The sequence below is a fragment of the Lissotriton helveticus genome, chromosome 5_1 (assembly GCF_964261635.1).
Source record: "Lissotriton helveticus chromosome 5_1, aLisHel1.1, whole genome shotgun sequence".
In the NCBI taxonomy this organism is placed as follows: Eukaryota; Metazoa; Chordata; class Amphibia; order Caudata; family Salamandridae; genus Lissotriton; species Lissotriton helveticus.
The window spans coordinates 1403492632-1403511331 of record NC_136065.1 but is presented as its reverse complement, the minus strand read 5'-3'; the positions used below and the strand labels follow the sequence as shown (position 1 = coordinate 1403511331).

General features: G+C 46.5%; 1 protein-coding gene across 1 annotated transcript in view; it reads right to left on the bottom strand.

The window, feature by feature from the left end:
* LOC144755450 (AMP deaminase 1-like) overlaps nucleotides 1–18700 on the bottom strand; it is a 2827830-nt gene that overhangs the window by 2379535 nt on the left and 429595 nt on the right. The window contains exon 2 of the mRNA XM_078644388.1: nucleotides 15748–15922. Within this exon, the coding sequence (XP_078500514.1) occupies nucleotides 15748–15922 (175 nt within the window). The remainder of the gene's footprint in view (nucleotides 1–15747; nucleotides 15923–18700) is intronic.

Genomic DNA, 18700 nt, shown 5'->3' with positions numbered 1-18700 from the left:
TTTTCTCAAAGTTTTGGGAAATCATTTGTAAATGACAATATATCCTGTCGGGACCATGGAACATGTACATAACCTCCTCCTGGTACCTCTCTCATGGGACACTACCTTTCCACTTTTTCTGCTTCTTTTAATACATATTCAGATGCAGTTTGTTTTGATCGAGCCTCTTGTTTTTTTTTTGCCCATCTAGTTCTCCATTTTTCTATATCACCCTATTTTTGCAATAATGTCATAAGCTCCCTAATTTGTACTTTTCTACCTGACACATTCATATTTTCCAAATCTTTGTCAGAAAACGCAGCTCGATATGGTTTCTGTAACACTTTTGATTTTCCAATGTCAATTCCCATATTAGCAGCCATGTCTGTTAGTTTTTCATGAACCACTCTTGTATTTCTGGTAATGCTTTTACATATAAACAATAATTCATCTTCGCTGAATGTATTTAGTCTATCCAACCCCACATTCCCATCCATCATTTCTTCTAATTCTACTCTTATTTTGAATATGTCCAATACCTTTGGCTGTGACTTTGGTTTCTCTATTTCTTGTGTCCATCTCTCTGTTTCTTCTGGAGTTACTACTGTGGCACTTCTTGTACCTGAGGATGTCTCCATTTGTACTTCTTTGGAAGTTACAGGAGTGTTTTCCTGATCGAGTCACCCACTGGTTCTCTTATTGGCAAATCCATCAGGGAAATCACTGATTCACATTCACTTGCTTGATCATCCACTATTAATGTTTCTTTTCTCGACTGACCTACAGGTGTAGTTAAAACAGGAGTTTTAGGAGTAGCCTGCTTATCCCCATATAAAGGAACAACTGGACCAATTGTTACTGGTATTGTTAAAGCTTCAGGACTCAATTGAGAAATTTTCTGAATTAACTCACTTCTCTGTTTAATTAATGCTTCTCTTTCCCTGTCTTGAAATACTTTTTCTAACAAGGTCTCATGTACCACTTGCGGGATCAAAGGAGGTTTCAGGAATGGGGCATTTGGCTTAACTGTGCATGGTTCCTCATTATAAGGTGGTGGATTTCTCATCAATAATTCCTCTAAGTAATCATCATCTGATTCACCACATGTCATTAAATGCTTTGTTTTCTCAGTTTTTTTGCTCCCATTGGGTTCTTCTAAAGTTAATACAGGATATTACCCTACCACTAACATAGACTGTCTCCATTGTTTCATTTGTTTGTCTATTAATTCTTTTGGAAATCGTGGATAATACTTACTCCAATTACTGTTACTTCTGGGTCTATCTCGCTCGAAAGCCTCCGTTTCCCATTCCTCCAGTGCCTCATACTGCGTTAATCTAGGTCTAGAATTTAGTTCATTCATGCAAATTTTCAAATTGTACAAAACTCTGCCATTAAACGTACCATTTTCTGGAAATACTACAACACCTTCATCTTTTGTGTAATCCATCCACTTTTCTAACCACACACAAGTGTGATGGCCCTTTCGACCATCTTGTATGATGCAGGCGTATTTGGAGGTGCAATAAAAATCCCTTCTCTTGTTTTAATTGCTTTATCTTTCTTGAAATAATTCTTAATTCTTTTAATGAATGACATTTTTCTCTTCTCTCCGTACATGACAAAAGGTCTTCCTCTTATAAGCTGTTCTTGTGCAAACTCTAAATATCTTCTATCGGGTATATTTCCTTATTTCTTACTAATGAACCTATATGCCACATATATTTTTAAATGCAAGTCTTTAGGATAACTCTCAAAATTGTTTACAAAATTTCTTCCAATACTAGCGCGTCTTTTATTTTTCAGTGACCAATCAGATTTCTGAATTCAAATAAATCCAACCAATAGTTGCACAGCTTTTCTCATGAGACTGATTCTCACGCTCCTGCACTCACCCCTCCTTTACAATTACTATCTCAGCTACACACCCGCTGCCTCAACCAATACCAGCGCGGCTCTGAGTGACGTCAGCGCAGCTCCGCGACTGACTTCCTCCTTTGCAAGGTAATACGAAAACTTAGTTTCTTTTACTGTAAAATGTTATCATTCAACAATGTATAACATTCGCCACTGTACCTGAGTGCCTAATTTCAAAGACAAGACAAATTTTACTTTCTGCGAGTAAATCTCTACCACTTACTCTTCATATACTACAAGTAGAACCCTTCCGTCTACCATTCACGCAAGCATTTAGAGAACCTGCTACTTCTTCAGACTTATCGCTTCTGGAATACACTAAGGCAAAAGTTTCACCAGCGAACCCCTTTGCTATCAATCAAGCTCAGAAGATCCTGCTACTCCTTCCGTGTGTCCCTTTCTAGGTGATTATCACACAAAGGTTTGGCTAGCAAACTCTTTGCTATCATTTATTCACACATTCATACAGAAAATCCCTAAACAGTGCTTCCGGTTTTACCTAACCATGCACTTATTTCCCTACATGTAAGTGACCTCACTGCAGTACGGCTTCCATTTACCACCCACTATTCTGCCCCGGGGATCCCAGACAAAACATTAAACAGGTACGAACAATTTTGGTTAATACATAAATCAATACAAATCAATAATATACTTTCAAATGTGCACACATATTTCCATTGACCAGCTAACTATATCTAACTACCTATCTTAACTAAACCCTAACCATCTTGCTGCTACCAAAAGAAATACTGATAGAGTGCACAGGTCACCAGACTCCGATTACCATACTCACCTGGGCCCATAAAACAACATAAACTTGTAGTGAGTTTAATCAGGTAACCTGTGCACTTTTACTCTAATCAGTGATTTATAAAGTTCATTTAGGACCTATACCATTGACTTACCAAACCTTGTCAACGATACCTAAAGTCCTAAGGGATCAAAGGAGTTAGAATAATAGGTAGAAAAATAACATTGCATTCATAAAATAACCACAAACTCGGGACGGGATTAAATCTTTATCTAAAATGATTTAAATGTCTTAATCCAAGCATTGAGCAATAGAAAATGTTCAATCAGGAAGATAATGATTAACATAAAGATATGCAAAGATCTTATAAAGCAGTCTTTATGCATTTGACATTAAAGGGTAGGAAGAGAGAAGGAAATAGTACAATGACATACCCACATAGAATATTTACCTAGAATGGTGTGAAGAACTAACCCTGACCACGGATTAGTCAAAGGATAGAGCCCAAAGTGCAAGTGCCAGCATAGACAACAGGTGCCGACCAGAAATCAGGACAGGACCTCCACAGGCTAAGGACAGAACCCCCAGTTAAAGCTGCACCAGTGCTACAACCTCCTCTGCAGCTAACAGCCAGAACCCCGATTGGGTCATCGAATTCTCCGACAGAGTGCTCCGCCAGCACCCTTACTCCCGAACCCCGATTGGGTTATCGAATTTTCTGACAGAGTGCTCCGCAGCACCTCTGCTCTTGGTCTTCTATTGAGTGCGTTGGGTCAGTGACAGGTCAGCTATTCGGACAAGTTGGACAATTTAACTAACTAAGTCTACCCTAGTTATACTATTTTTCAGGTCAGTGTACCACCCCACCCAATGTTGTAAGTGTAAGAATACCCAAATTTGATTGGACAAAAGACGGGGCGAGGTCATCACACCATACCAAAATGAAACTTCTGCTTCTGAATAATTTAATAAAGCTCCTGCCCATCAATTTGATTTTCCCATGCATCTTTATTCCACCCAACAATGGATGTTCTTATATAAATACATTGTTATAACATATTAACAAGTTTTCTTCCGTTTGGGTTCAAAAGTTTGTTTTCCCAGGCGCATCTTCCAGTGCGCGGTAGCTTGGCATTGCTTCAAGGTTGGATGACTTCAGTCCCTTTTACTGTTAGACATGCGCAATGTGGGTTTTCAAGATGGAGTAATAGCACCTCCCAGGCCCAAGATTGTTCTTACATAAAAAATAGAAAAGAAACAGTTTTAGAACACAGAATAAATGAATTTGTACCGTATACCACTTATCTCTACTCAATTCCCATTACTTTATTTTAATTATTGGATTATAGGTTAAGCAGAACGAACAGCTTAGCAAAAGCAGCAGTGCAAGGCTGTAACACAGAGCAACCATCTTAGTTCTAGTGCAGAAGCAAAAGATTCCCTCCAAAGCAAAGAATACGTCATGTCACGTGAATGTGACAGACGCATGCGCAGTAAGAAATCCCGCGTAGCAAAGGCCATTTTAGTGCGCGTGGATTATCGTTAGTAAAAGCACATATGCAAGCTTCGTCTAGATGTCGTGTAGTGCAATATTAATAAGACAGACATGTTGATTTAGTAGATTACGGGTTATTAGAGAGGTTTGACTATAAGCAATTTGCTTTTCATACGCAACCTTGCTCCATAAACGCTCCCAAAATTTTGAGATGGATTCTTACTTACGTGGTCATTGGGCGGACTGCGTATCCGGGCTGCACGCTCAAACAACTAAGCATGATAAAAATTAAGCAAAATGGTGATGAAACAGGAGTGCACTTTCACGTTTATCTTTGGAATGATCTGACTGTGAAAGAGCAGTAATCACAGCTCAGATGCCACTTATCAGATACTTGCGGGCTTTAAGACCTCTGCGGAGACACAGGTGATGCAAATTTCATTGCTTCCAGCTTATGTGAACCGCACTCAGCAGGGAGCCTCTGAGGGCAAAGGGCGCTGTCACCATTTTATTGCATTTGAAAACAACAAGGGGACCCAAGTAAAGTCGAACGGGGACCTTGGGAGTAAATTCTTTTAGACAACAGTGATCCCTTAGACAACTTTACGACTCCTAAATGCCTTCTGTGAATACCGAAAGTCTTAAAATTAGGATTTTTCTTAGTTTAGTAGTAGTAAAGTAAGGAGTCCTAACTTTAGGACTCCTAAATGCCTTCTGTGAATACCGAAAGTCTTAAAATTAGGATTTTTCTCAATGTAGTAGTAGTAAAGTTAGGACTCTTGACTTTAGGACTCCTAAATGCATTCTGTGAATAATGAAAGTCTTAAAATTAGGATTTTTCTCAGTTTAGGAGTCCTAAAGTTAGGACTCCTAACTTTACTACAACTAAATTAAGAAAAATCCTAATTTTAGGACTTTTGGTATTCACAGAAGGCATTTCGGAGTCCTAAAGTTAGGACTCCTAACTTCTGTGAATACCGAAATGAGTACATTTCTTCTGTGAATACCAAAATGAGTAAGTGCCTTCTGTGAATACGAAAATGGTAGTAAGTTTAGTATTTTGTCTTAAGTTAGTTCTGTGAATCGGGCCCAGTGAATATAGACTCAGTCGTTACTATATTGGTTTGACATGTCCAGCCAGACAGAGATCTGATATTTACTTATAAACAATAGAGTGGTATTACACAGCAATACACAAGGTGGGGCACAAGCCTGTGCCCTACCTAACACATGAACAACGTACAGTTAAGGACAAAACAGGGAACAAAAGGCTTTTAGGCAAAAGCTTCAGGTTTGTTGCACCGATAAATGCACAGTGTCAAAGTACAACAAAACACAACTTACAACTTTACACTTTCAGTACACATAAAGTTTGGAATGTATAAGGTGTTTTCAAATGGTCTACGGCGTTTCGATACGCCTAAGCGTTACGCGGATCATCATCAGGACATATATATTATGCCTAAGAATAGGAAGCCTCCATTGCCAATGGGAAGGAAGGGAAGGAAAATACAGATTTGCAGAGATTAGGGTTCGCGACAATAGGTGCAAAAATACAACAGGGGTGAGACAACGCTGCATGCACAAGCGGACGAAGGACCGTGTGCCTAATGCAGAAGGTATGGAAGTATGATAAGAAAATAATTGTTCGTCAAATTGGAGATCAAGTTGTTATTAAAAAGTAAGTAAGGCATGCATTAGTAACCAGTCAGGTCAAGGTGAATTAGAAGTAGTATCCAGAGTTATGGTTCCATTAAACATGTCACATCCGCACAAACATGTGGAGGAGCAGAATTATAATCGATTACGCCGAGGTCATTTGAACATAGGCTAGATGGTTTGGTCATTATAAACCACATTGCATAGAACAACCATGGTGCATGATATAACGGTAAGAATTCTGTTTGTCATGGACACCGCTAATATTTGTGCCTGAGAAACCGATTCGGAAGACTAATGCAAAACTTGTAGTGCAATCGTGGGGAGCCGAGACGTGGCCTGAACAACCATGCTGTGAACAGGAATGAGTTGCGTGCTGGCTTACCGAAACACATTGGGCGGGACGTGGCCGATGAAGTGAAACGCGATGTGGAAGGGATCCAGTGGATTTGATTAAACCTGGCCTAGCAACTCTAGGGTTTGGTTTTGCTGGAGGTTCCCTACAGAGGAGTGGAGGGATCAATTGGTGTCATTTAGAAGGTGCTAGGGCTGTGTGCACGCGGGTATGCTTACCTAAAGGGTTCCAAGGTAAATCAGAGAGTGAGCTTCAGCCCGGTAGCCTAAAGGAGAAGCGAGGAGGAGTCAAGGAGGGTTCTGCAACCCCCCAATTAAGTATGAGTCCTATGGGGGTAGCGGGACTTACCGGGTATGGAGATAACATGGCTGCACAATCGCAGGTTCTGTGAAGTGTGCACTCAGGATGTAGGCAACGGCATGGTAGCCTAGGAGTGAAGCAAGGGAGGAGTCAGAGGGGATAATATAACCACCTCAAGAGTTGAATTTTCATGCGGTGGTAGCGACAGATCAGAACGGTGATCTCCATAGTGATACGGCGGTATAAATAGTCAGGTGCTTGTCAGTTGCTTTTTCTCCTTATAACTGTTCCGGAGTCCCAGGAGCTGCAAATTTCATGGTCAGAGTTACCTCCAGCCTTCTCAGGTTACCACCAGCTCCATGGCTGCACAGCAGCACTCCGTTTTCTAACTTTGAATCAGTTGCAAGTGTGTGTGTGTGAGCTCGCGTTCATAGCTTAGCCAATAAAATTGAGGAAGAGGGAGCTTCAGATTTTACGACACTCAAGCTGGCATATCATGTTAAAATAAATTACACCCTTAAGGGGCAGTGGAATGTGAGAGGAGTGTGAATTGTTAGAGGTACGCACAAACTTATTATTTTGTAAAATAAACGTTTTAAGCTCTGTCAAACAGAGACAAGTGTGTTTGTGTACTTTTGTCTGTGTGTGTGTGAATATAAAAATCCAAGGAGAAATGCGACAGACACCTCCCCATTCCCAAATGAAAGCACCTTATCCAACTCTTTTTTAGAGAATACATTTATTAGGGGTGTTGCAAAACCACAAACACCGCCCTTCAACTATGTCCCTGTGTGGGATGGAAGTCGTTTTCTATGTTGAAACACCCTTTAATGGCCAAGGATTGAGTTCTGGTCAGAACCAATCAGCAGGGAACCAAATGTACAAGCCATTTGTGCAGGGGCTACCTGGCCCATATTTGACATTGTTACGAGTGTATCACCCCTCATCACCGGGCGTGGTCCGAGGGGATAAATAAAGGGGTCCCAGGTCGTACGTGACCTTCGGCCGAGACCATAGCTGGATGTCTTGTGTGCATTTCTTGCTGCGCCGTGCCAGGCCTTATGGTGCACGCTTCAGCTTGTCACACTGGCAAAGAGGCGAGAACGGACCTTCGCATCTGTTTCCCCGACATTGGCGACGTGATGTTCTGCCTACCAGCATGTGGCTGCGCCGGCCAGGCAACTCTGCACTGCCCGTATCTGCCCACGGTCTGCTTGGTCGCCATCACGACCTGGTCTGAGGCACGAGTGTGCGCATCAGGCGGCCGCACGTGAGAACGCCTGCTGCAGTGCGGCAATCCACATTCAAGAGGATGACACTCCTGCCTGAGCCTGCCACTCAAGAGCCCGCCCGCCCGCTTGTGGCACATTACTCGAGGGCGGGGCTTCTGGGTCTGAATCGGTTGGAATCCCCGCGGGCCAACAAGGAGGCCTCACTACGAGTTGAGGACGCTCCAAAGGAGCAATTTTCACTGCGCTGGGGATGCAGGGGCAGCACAGAAGGCTGATAAAAGTGGGAAGTGAAAAAAAGTGGAAAAAAGAACAGTAATATGGGCAAATCAGTCCATAAGTGCCCAATGGCCACCGAGCAAGAAAATCACAGCCACCAAGCAAGACAAGTCTCTACCAAAACCAAGGTCGGTCAAGGGGCTCACAAGGGGCCCACACCAGGCACACAAATCCAGAAGGCCCAGCATCCCAGAAACGAGAGCAACAAGGCCACCCATCCCCATGCAGGGAGGTGCCATCACACCCCAAGGTGACCAGCCCTAAGGTATCATGGAAGACCCTCCACCACCACAGCCTCCAGCACCAGTCATGCCACACTCGCAGGCTTCAGTGATGCCCATACTCCAGTTAAGCCAGCTGGCTGACCCCGCAACAGAAGCGCCCAAATGGAAGCTCTGGGTGGGTCGCCTTAATCACTATTTTACAGGGACCCGGGAAACGGATGGTACGGTGAAGCGCTTCCTGTTGATGCACTTCAGAGGGGACGAGCTCTGTGAGCGGTTTGAGATGCTGCCCAACACTGGAGCAGCCTAGGAGTATGACGCTCCTATTGCAGCACTCGATAAGTACTTTGACCCACAAATGAACACAACTATCAGCGGTTTAAATTACGCCATGCCCGGCAAACGGGGGAGGAATCAGTAGACATGTTTTACACCCGCCTCCGGAAGTTGGTACGCTCCTGCACTCATATTGACCGAAATGAAGAGATCCTGGTGCAAATCATCCAGAGCTGTAAGTCTGTCACGCTGCGGCGTCAGATGCTCCGACAGCCAGGGATATCCCTGGACAAAATCCTGGTCCTTGCCCGCAGGCATGAGCTGTCTGACAAGAAGGCTGACCAGATGGAGGCCATCCGAGTGAGGAACACGCCCGCCATGGTGATGCCGAAGGTAGTCCAGGTCAAGGAGGAGACAGTAGAGGTTGTGCAAAGGCGACTCGGCCTAGAGGCGAAGTACCAGAAGTCGGCCGAGCGCCAAGTGTGGGAAGTGTGGTTAAGACCACAAGGAGCAAGACAGATGTCCGCCGCAAGGGCAAACCTGCTCAAAGTGTGGCAAGGCCAATCACTATGCCAGCTTCTCCTGGAGAGGAGCAGGGCGCACATACGGAGATGCTTCCACGGGCGATCGACAACCCTAAGGAACCTCAAGCTGGAAGAACAAGACAACCTGAGAGCAACCTCTGAAAAAAGGCGCTGCTGCATACTGCAAAGTCAATGACGACACGTTCATCATATCGTTTGCAGGAAGGCCAGGGAGGTCGAAGAGACACCCACCCCCGATGTGCAACATCACGGTAAACGGAACATGGGTCCAAGCCCTAATAGACAAAGGAACAACGGTGAACACGATGGACTCTGACCAGTACAATCGGCTGTAGCCAATACCGTGTCTGACAGCAAGTGCAGCCAAGATCTACACATACGGAGGCACAGACCCCCTACAGCTCCGTGGGATGATGGAGGTCGAAGTATCCAGTGCAGAGTACTCCATGACAACTAAGTTCCACGTGACAGAGTGGAAGAAAGGAACGCTGCTGGGGTCTCACACAGTGGAAGACCTGGAGCTGGTGTTCTTTGCCAAGCAGGTTCATGAAAATCACCCTGAAGACATGCTGAGCGAATTTCCCCAGCTCTTCTAAGGGCTAGGCAAACTATGAGGGCACCAAGTAAAGCTACACATCCACACAGCAGACCAGCTGAAGGTGCTGAGACACAGGCACATCCCCTTTCACCTGCACACTACGGTAGAAAGAGAGTTGAAAGACCTGGAGGTCATAGAGAAGGTGTCTGGACCCACACCGTGGGTATCCCAATTGGTGGTGGTGTCAAAGCAACCGGGCACCATCCGGCTGTGTGTCGACATGAGGCTTCCAAATCAGGCCATCCAGAGAGAGAGACATGTGACCCCGACCATGGATGACATCGTGGCAGATTTTAACGGGGCACAGTTGTTCTCAAAAATAGATCTGAACTCTGGATACCACCAGTTGAAGTTGGCACCAGAAAGCTGTTACATCACCACGTCCTCCATGCACGTTGGCCTCAGGAGATATACCCGGCTCAGATTCGGCGGGTCATCCGCAGAGGTGTTTTAAAACGCCAACAAAGAAATCCTCTAAGGCCTCTCAGGCGTCTCAGGCCTGATAGGAGTAATCAACATAAGTGATGACATCCTGATTTATTCACAAAGTCTCTAAGAACACCAGACCCGGCTCAGAGCGACCATACAGAGGCTGGCTGACTATGAACTCAAGCTCCATAAGAAGAAGTGAGTGTTCTATCGGGGGTCAATAGACTTTTTGGGATATATCTTTTCATGAGACAGACTTCTCGTCGACCCACGCAAAGCCAAAGCCATCATGACTGCCCCCGTTCCACAGAAGCCTACAGAGATAAGGAGCTTCCTCAGGATGGCGACATACTGCGGGAGGTTCATCCCGAATCTAGCCACTGTGGTGGAACCACTCAGGCAGCTGACTGAAACTGGTGCACCCTGGGAGTGGACGCCAAGAGAGGAAGCAGCCTTTCAAGACATCAAGAAAGCCTTACTGGATCAGACGACTATGACATATTTCCACCCCAAACAGATGGAGCTTGTGGTTGACGCTAGCCAGGTCGGGCTAGGGGCAGTCCTTATACAAAAAGACCCCAAAGCAATCTGAACCCCGTGGCATATCCCCGATGGAGACCAGGTACACTCAAATAGAGCGGGAAGCCCTAGCCATTAGGTGGGCATGCCAGCACTACCACCAGTGCATATGCGGCCATCCCTTCCGAGTGGTAACAGACCACAAACCCCTCCTACTGCTGTTCAGTGGATTGACACGCATGGCGCCCCTGAGAATCGAGAGATGGGCAGTTCAACTGCAAGCATACACTTTTCAGCTGATATATATATAGACCAAGAGCTGACAACCCTGCCAATTTAGTCCTGGACCCCCTCTGAAAAGACTGGTGGACCACTGCAAAACAATGACGTCAGCACCTAGGCCTTCGTGGCCATGGTGGAAGACAGCACCTGCCCCGTTGCAGTGACAAAAGAAAACTTTCGCAGCACCACGTATGAGGATGACATGCTGAAAAGGGTGAATGAGACCATGGAAAAAAGACAGTGGCATCGGTTCTGGGACGGAATCTCCCAGCTAACTGCGAAGGACCAGAACTCCCGACGCCAACTCTGGAGAGTGCGGCACAAACTCAATATTAGCGGGTCTGGCTTAGTTCTAAGGGGACAGCGAATCGTCGTGCCTAAGAATCTCTGCCACTGGATGGTAGCGCTTGCCCATGAGGACATCAAGGTATTGCCAAGATAAAGGCCAGACTGAGGGCGAAGGTGTGGTTTCCCAGTATGGACGACATGGTGGACGCCGAAGTCCAGCACTGCCACCCGTGCACCATCACCAGAGGTGCCCCCCACTCTGCGCCGGTCATCACAGAAGAACCATGCAGTGCACCCTGGACAAAGTTAAGTATCGACCTTGAGAGCTTTCCCATGGTTATCATGGACTCCTTCTGGAAGTTCCCAGTGGTAGAGCCGGTGCCTTACACGGCATTCACACATGTGCAACCAGTTCTGGAAAAGATCTTCACCACATTCGGGCAGCAAGACGAGATAAAATCTGACAACGGGCCACCGTTCGAGGAGGGAGATTTCCACAATTTTCTGGAGAGGAGAGCAATCCGACACCGCAGCATCACTCCACAGTGGTCTCAAGCGAAAGGCGAGGTGGAGCGGTTCATGAGAACCATCAACAGGGATCCCCGAATCGGTGTGGACCAGCACCAAGATCTCGAATCATGTCTGCAGCAATTCTTGCTCACCTACTGGCAAACACCACACTCTACAACCGGAAGCGACTCAGCCTTGCTCCTGCTAAAGCGCTCACCACAAGACTACATTTCTACTGACCCTGAGTAGGCGCCGCCCGGACTGGATGCCAAAAGAGCGCAACAGAAGAGGAGGACGACCAACGAGAATGCGACTGCAAGCAGAGGGGCCAAAGCCTCTGCCTTGAGCATAGAATCAAAAGTGGTCCTCAAGGATCAGTACCCAGGCTGGAAATTTCGTATGCCTTATGAACCGGAGGTGTGGACAGTAACTCGTGTGGATGGCACCATGATCACAGCGCAAAGAGCAGCGCAGTGGTGAAACACGTATCCTGGTTCAAGGCAGCCCAAAGTGTTCTGGCTGTGGGGCACCTGTCTCAGGATGACAGAGCAGATCCAGCAAGTCTGCCAGATGAGATCACTGCAGGCATCCCAGAAGGCTGTGTGATCTCCCCGTCCCGTGTGGAGTGAGGGCCATCCCTGAGAGCCCTGAGAAGCCATCCATGCCAGGGGCATCAGTGAGGCCGTCGAGGAGCACCACGGAGAATCCCTACCAAAGCGAACGGTACCAGCTCAGACCCAATTTGGCGCTCACCATGTAGTTTAATTTTGTTCTTATGCTCCTATCCTCTCTGTTAGAAATTGGATTTCCAGTTGGCTGAGGCTTGCGCCAAAGCCAGGCAGAAACCACCACTCTAGTCAGGGCAAGGGAGTTACACGCCAAAGATAACCCCTGCTCACCCTCTAGGCAACGTGGCGCGAGCAGTAAGGCTTATCCCGGAGGCAATGTAGGTTAAGTATTTGCGCACGCACCCTCAGCAACAACATCCAAGGCCCCCCACAAAAGGAACTCCACACAAGGTTATATAAAAATAGCCTTTGTATTATACCAAACACATTAGATAATGAACACACACTTTACAATGTGCCATAGGCACGGGCAGAATTTACAGGGGATATATATACAGGACAGGGCCACATGGACGAAGGAAGAAGCACTTTTAGAACTAGGATACTTGTTAGAATTAGCACTTAGAACATATAATAACTGTAGCATAAAATAGAAAATAGAGCACACAACCAGTAACCACTGGTAAGAGGTAAGTACCAGCTACGCAACCCTAACCACCTTAGGAAAATATCACACAGGGAATCATGAACTCACTAGCATCACTATACCTAGGCAGAACAACCTCCTAAGCATCACAATACATTCAGAGGTATAGGCACAAAGACATTACACATGATGCAGCAATGATATTAGGCAGGTATCACATTTGCGCAAAATAGCGTACTCCACGCGAGGGTATAACAACAGAACTGTCCCCAGGCCAACTGGCCTCTCAGGGGCTGAAACGCCCTGTGTCCAGCAATATCAGGGCAGGCTGCGCAGGCAGCCAAAGAGAAGGTTGCGCAAAAGGTTCCTAAACGGACCAGCTGTCCACTAAGTGCTGGGCAGCTGGAGACCTGAGCCTGGCACCACCGTGCCTCCTGGCTCTCCTTCTGGGGGTCCCAAATAACCAGCAATGGGGCCCAAGGACATGTGGGAGCCTCGGAGCCTCGTGGGCTCTGCAACCAAACAACTGGGCCCCCTTTGAGCCTCGTGGGCTCTGATCAATTAAATGCTCTCGAAACTGGTGGAGCCTCTTGGGCTCGAACAACAATGCCTGTCATTGGAGCCCCCCTTCTGGGGACTCGGAATCATTGTGCCCTTCTTTTGGAGTCTCGGGGGCTCGAAATATTAATGCCTGAGGGACACGTGGGAGCGGCCCGCTGCCAGCCGGGGCCGCTCTACCATCCAAAATGCCTCCACTCTCGTTCGAGTCCCGCTCTGGGGACTCAAGGAGACAATGGCCCCTGAGGAGCTTCTCAGGCTCAGAAACAATGGTGCTGCCCCAATCACGTCAGAGCCAACAAATTCCCCCAATGCGTGTGGGAGCCTCGCTACGGCAAGGGACTCCTACGCTGTGCCTCGCTCTTGCTCTCGCGCCACCCCCCTCCTGCCTGGCAGCTCCACTCACCGGACTGCTGGCGGGAGGCGGCAGGGGATGCTAGCTGCCTCTTGGGTCTGCCAGAGCTTCTCTTGGGCTGCGGGGCTCTTCTCTGCTTGGTGCGGGGCTCTCCTTTCTGCGGGACCTCACTGGCGGCTGCGGGGGCGGGAAACACTGCCGGTCTCCCTCTTCAAGCAGCGCGGGGCTCTCCTTCAACACCGGAGCCCCGCCTGCTCTTCCAGCCGCTCTCCTCTCGCGAGCCCTGGTGATGACGCAGCTATCTTCTTCCGGGTTTTGCTGGGGCACTTCCGGGTTGCGACGGCAACGGCCCGGCAACATCTTTGCACACTCCTGGGCTGCGGCGGTGAATTCTCTCTCCTCAATACGGGGTGGGCTCCCGTCAAATAAATAAATAGAACAGGGTGGGCACCTGTTCTGAGTCACAAACAAAGTCGGCAAATAAGCGGGGTGGGCACCCGCGCCGCTACTCGGCTAACGGGGTGGGAAAATGCAGGGTGGGCACCTGCCTTGAGGACCAGCCAACAGGGGGATCCCCACACCAGGGAATCCCTCTAGGAAGGGATTGCCTGCACCAGCGGCGCAACGCACTATTTTGAGGGGGAGGCCAGCAATCCCCAGGCACTGGCAGGCCACCCAAGTCCCCCCAGGTCCAGGGAAAAATTCCAAAAAGAAGTGAAGGCAGGGGGGGGCAAGGCTGGGCCCAGGGTCCAGCTGACAGGGTCCTCCAGGCAGGGAGGCAGTCCCTAGTGGCGGTATCCTCCTGGCGCCCAGCAGCAGCAGGCCCCCCTCAAGTCAGGAACAGGAGAAGAACATTTTGTAAGGGGACACAGCCCCTTCTTATACTAAGAAACCCTTTGTCCTTAGGTGCAGGGTGGGGGGAAAACCAGATGCAACTTGTTTAGGAGCACTTTGTTGTGCTCAGCCACCCTTTCCATTTACTAGTCAGGCTAGGGTCATCAGTCGCACCTCAGGGGGCGGAACCAGCATTGTGTGGGGAAAGCCCAGCCCTATTCAGGTCCCAGGTGCACCCCTCCCTCACATTACTCATGCAGATCTCCCATTCACCACGGGGCAGACCCATCCTGACTCCTGGAGCCTGGCACACCAGCCAGCTCCAGTCAATCATAAGCCAGCCAGTCAATTCACCTAAATTACACAGACATGCCAACTTCTAGAAGTGGCACTTCCACACTAGACACATTCACGCCGCACACATCATCGCGCAGCATTCAATCACACGAGTCTGCACATACCAAACTCGAGTCTGCACATCCCACGCATCCGGAACTACTAGGGACACATACATTCCCCATGCATTCCTATGGGAGGGCAGGCCTCACTACACGCACGCACTTTACCCTGGAACACAGTGGTAAAGTGCGCAGAAACTAAAAATCACTATCACCAGGTCACAATTAAAAAGCAAAAAGTTTAGGGGTGAACCTGCCAGAAGGGCAAAGTTCAACACTCTCGTTTCTAGTTTCCTCTCCTGTTGGTTCTGTTCAGCTAAAGGGAAGTAGGGATCTAGAGGGACCACCCGGCCCATACTTGACACTATTGCGAGTGTTTCACCCCCCGTGAGCGGGTGCGGTCCGGGGGATAAATAAAGGAGCCCTAGGTCGCACATGACCTTCGGACGAGACCATAGCCAAGTGTCTCGTGTGAATTTCTTGCTGCGCGCTCCTAGGCCTTGCGGGGCACCTTTCAGCTCGCCACACCATTGTTGACATTTTTGGGACAATAACAGATTTTATACCTCAAACTCCAAAATATTGAATCCTACAACAGCAAGTGCACTTGGCATTCTCCTGGGGCTTTTGCAAGCTTGGGGCTGACTTCAGGCTTTTGGCAACGAACACGCACTAGGTCTTTTTAGAAGGATAGAAATGCATTTGCTGGAGTGCAATAGTGGTCTGTATATACTGAAATTGACTCTTACCGTTTTTCCTGCATCTCTTTGGTCTCCTTCTCGATCTGTTGAATTTTGAGTTCATGTCGAGATATTGGCCACGTTTTTCCAGCTTCAAAAGGTAAAATATTTGCCTCTGTATGTACATATTTTTCTTCTGCCACAAACACTTCCTTTGCAACTGTGTTAATTTCTTCATTTGTTTCTGAGGGAAGACGATTTAGAAATACTTCTTATTGGGCATGTCACACTTTAATATTTACACTTTTAAGAATGTACGCATAAAGGACTACCAAATCTGTACCTTCACATGACAGAACATGCTGCATTTCTAACATAAATTGCATCGGGACGGCATTTTGTAGAGTATATACATTGAAAACAATTGCCACAGAGTTAGATGAAAGGTTTAAAATGGTCCACTCTTTCGGTCTGTTAAGCAAGCAAGCAAGCAAGATATACATATTTGTGTAGTGCTTATTATCTCAGACAGTTAGAATTCACTGAACTGTTGATGATAGACATTCATTTTAATAACTTAACGGTAACGTACAGAAATACCTCTAAATAAAATAAAATACTGTATTAGTGGCCAAACACAAGTATTCTGATTGTATCGTGACATGATGTTAAATAAAGGAATTTTAAGAAATGCAACTCCTATAATAATAATAATACAACAAAATGGGGACAGAGTATATTCAAGGTGCTACATTCAGTAGCACCTCCCTAAACTAACACATAAGTCTGTGTGTCCCATCCCAAGGAAGTACATCGTAAAAGACTACTCTTTAAAAAAGTTAACATTATTTTAAGTGAAAGAACATATACTATTGCTTGTGATACTATATATAATAAATGGCCTCACTTATGTAGGTCTAGAAATGGGAGTGTGTGTTACTGATTCAGAGATAGGTACATAGTTGGCAATTTCCTGAGTCTGGCATCCAAAGATGTTCAGTATGGAAGGTGGCACCAGAGACTAGAGCCAAGATGCCTGCGCTAAGGTGCGGCTCTGCGGCTGAGATCAAAATCTGTCATTAGCATTTTTTGTTGTTACATGTAGGCCATTTTACATGTAGTTCTTAGTCATACGTACTATTGAGAAATTTGATTCATCGTATATGCTAATGCCGTATGAATTAAAATACTAAAGAAAGTAAAATCATTTGTTTAATTGTACACACGTATATTAAATGTGCAAACTTTGATTTAATAGTTTGAATTGTCATGATTTTGTAGGCCTGAACTTCTTCATTATGCGTATTACATTTTCACTGGTTACTGTTTCTGCTAACTTAAAAAATGTTTGCAAGTGATCTCATGCATTGCTAGTTACGAACAGATAAATTCTTCTATAAGTGATAGATACATACTGTGGGAAGAGGACCTTGACAGAGAGCGTACAAGAACTGTAATGTTGATAAATGCACAATGAATGACAGATCTGGGCATGTAAAAGTGGCACTGTTCCCACGTCTAGTGTGGGCCATTTCACAACTGTTGCAGCTTGCAAGGTGTGAACCCCTTGGACAATTGCTTTGTCAGATTGTTGCAACTGAAGGAGTGTTGCTTTACAGACCATAACCTACCAATGACCCGGAATGAAGGCGCTCTTACTCACTTTTCCCCAAACAAGATCAGAATTCTTGTCCGTGGACTCTTGTGGACTTACTTGCCGAACACTATCTGCAGCCCTGTTGGCATTGGCTCTTTTTGCAGGGTCATCCCTGAACTTTTTGCCTACCTCCTGTATTTTGTCTGACCTGTTTTTGTTGGTTTTATGACTCTGGGCACTTTACCACCCTATTGTAAATTGATGTATGGATTAGTGATTCCATGATTGGCTGGTTTGGTTTTACTTGTCAGACCCTAGTACAGTGCACTGAGTGTGCCCAGGGCTTGTAAATCAACTGCTTCTGGTGGTCTTGCAGCACTGGTTGTGCCACCCACAGAAGCGCCTGTAAAAGTGTGTCTCAGGTCTGCCATTGCAGAGCCTGTGTGCAGTCTGGTACTGCCATGTTGACTGGGCAAGTGCACCCACTTGCCAGTCCCTAAACCTTCCCTTTTCTGTATATTATTTACACCTATGGCAGGCCCAAGGGCAGGGTGCATTGTAGGTAAAAGGTAGGACATGCCTTGATGTGTGTGGCATGTCCTAATAGTGAATTACAGCCATTTTCGTTTTTCACTATTGCAATACTAACTGTTCCCCATAGGCCAGAATGGGCAGTTTGATTATAACACCTTATACTCCTAACTGACTCAGGGAACTAGGTAGACATTCAAGTTTAGCCTGCCTGAACTCAGAATAATACAATACATCTTTTAGTGAAGTTGGTTTTAACATTCTGTTTTTGGAAATACCACTTTTAGAAAGTACGTATTTTCTTGTTTAACCATCCAAAACCTGCCTCTGCTAGGTTGTGTATTCCTTGTCTGGAGTTTGAGTGACAGGGGCTGGTGGGATTCCAGGAGACAGGGTGAGTCAGCACAGGGCTGAATATAGAGATCTGCTTGCAGATGGGAGGGAAGAGTTGCACCTGGGACCTGAATAGGACTGTGCCTTCCCTCTACAATGCTGGCTCCACCTCCTGTGGTGCGGCTGATGTCCCTAGCCTACACTGTGAAAGGAAAGAAGGAGTCTTGTCAACAAAGTGCTCCAAGACTGACCAGAACTGGTTTGCACTAGGCAAAGGCCTCTCTGCCTTCAGAGAACAAAGGGAACATGAGTATAAAAGAAGGGACCCAAACCCCAGAACTTTAGATCACTTTTGAGAAACAAGAAGAAACCTCTGCTGAGGAGAGGAACCAGAGAGGCTGAGGAGAGACTATCCCTAAGTGTGAGGGATTGGCCTGCAGTGGTTGCCTGACTGCCAAAGAGAGGAGAAAGAATGTTGTGCTACTTTCATTCAACTTGGACCCTTGGAAGCTGCTTTCTGCCCTACCTGGATTGCTAAGGAGTGTGGACTCTCTTCTGCCC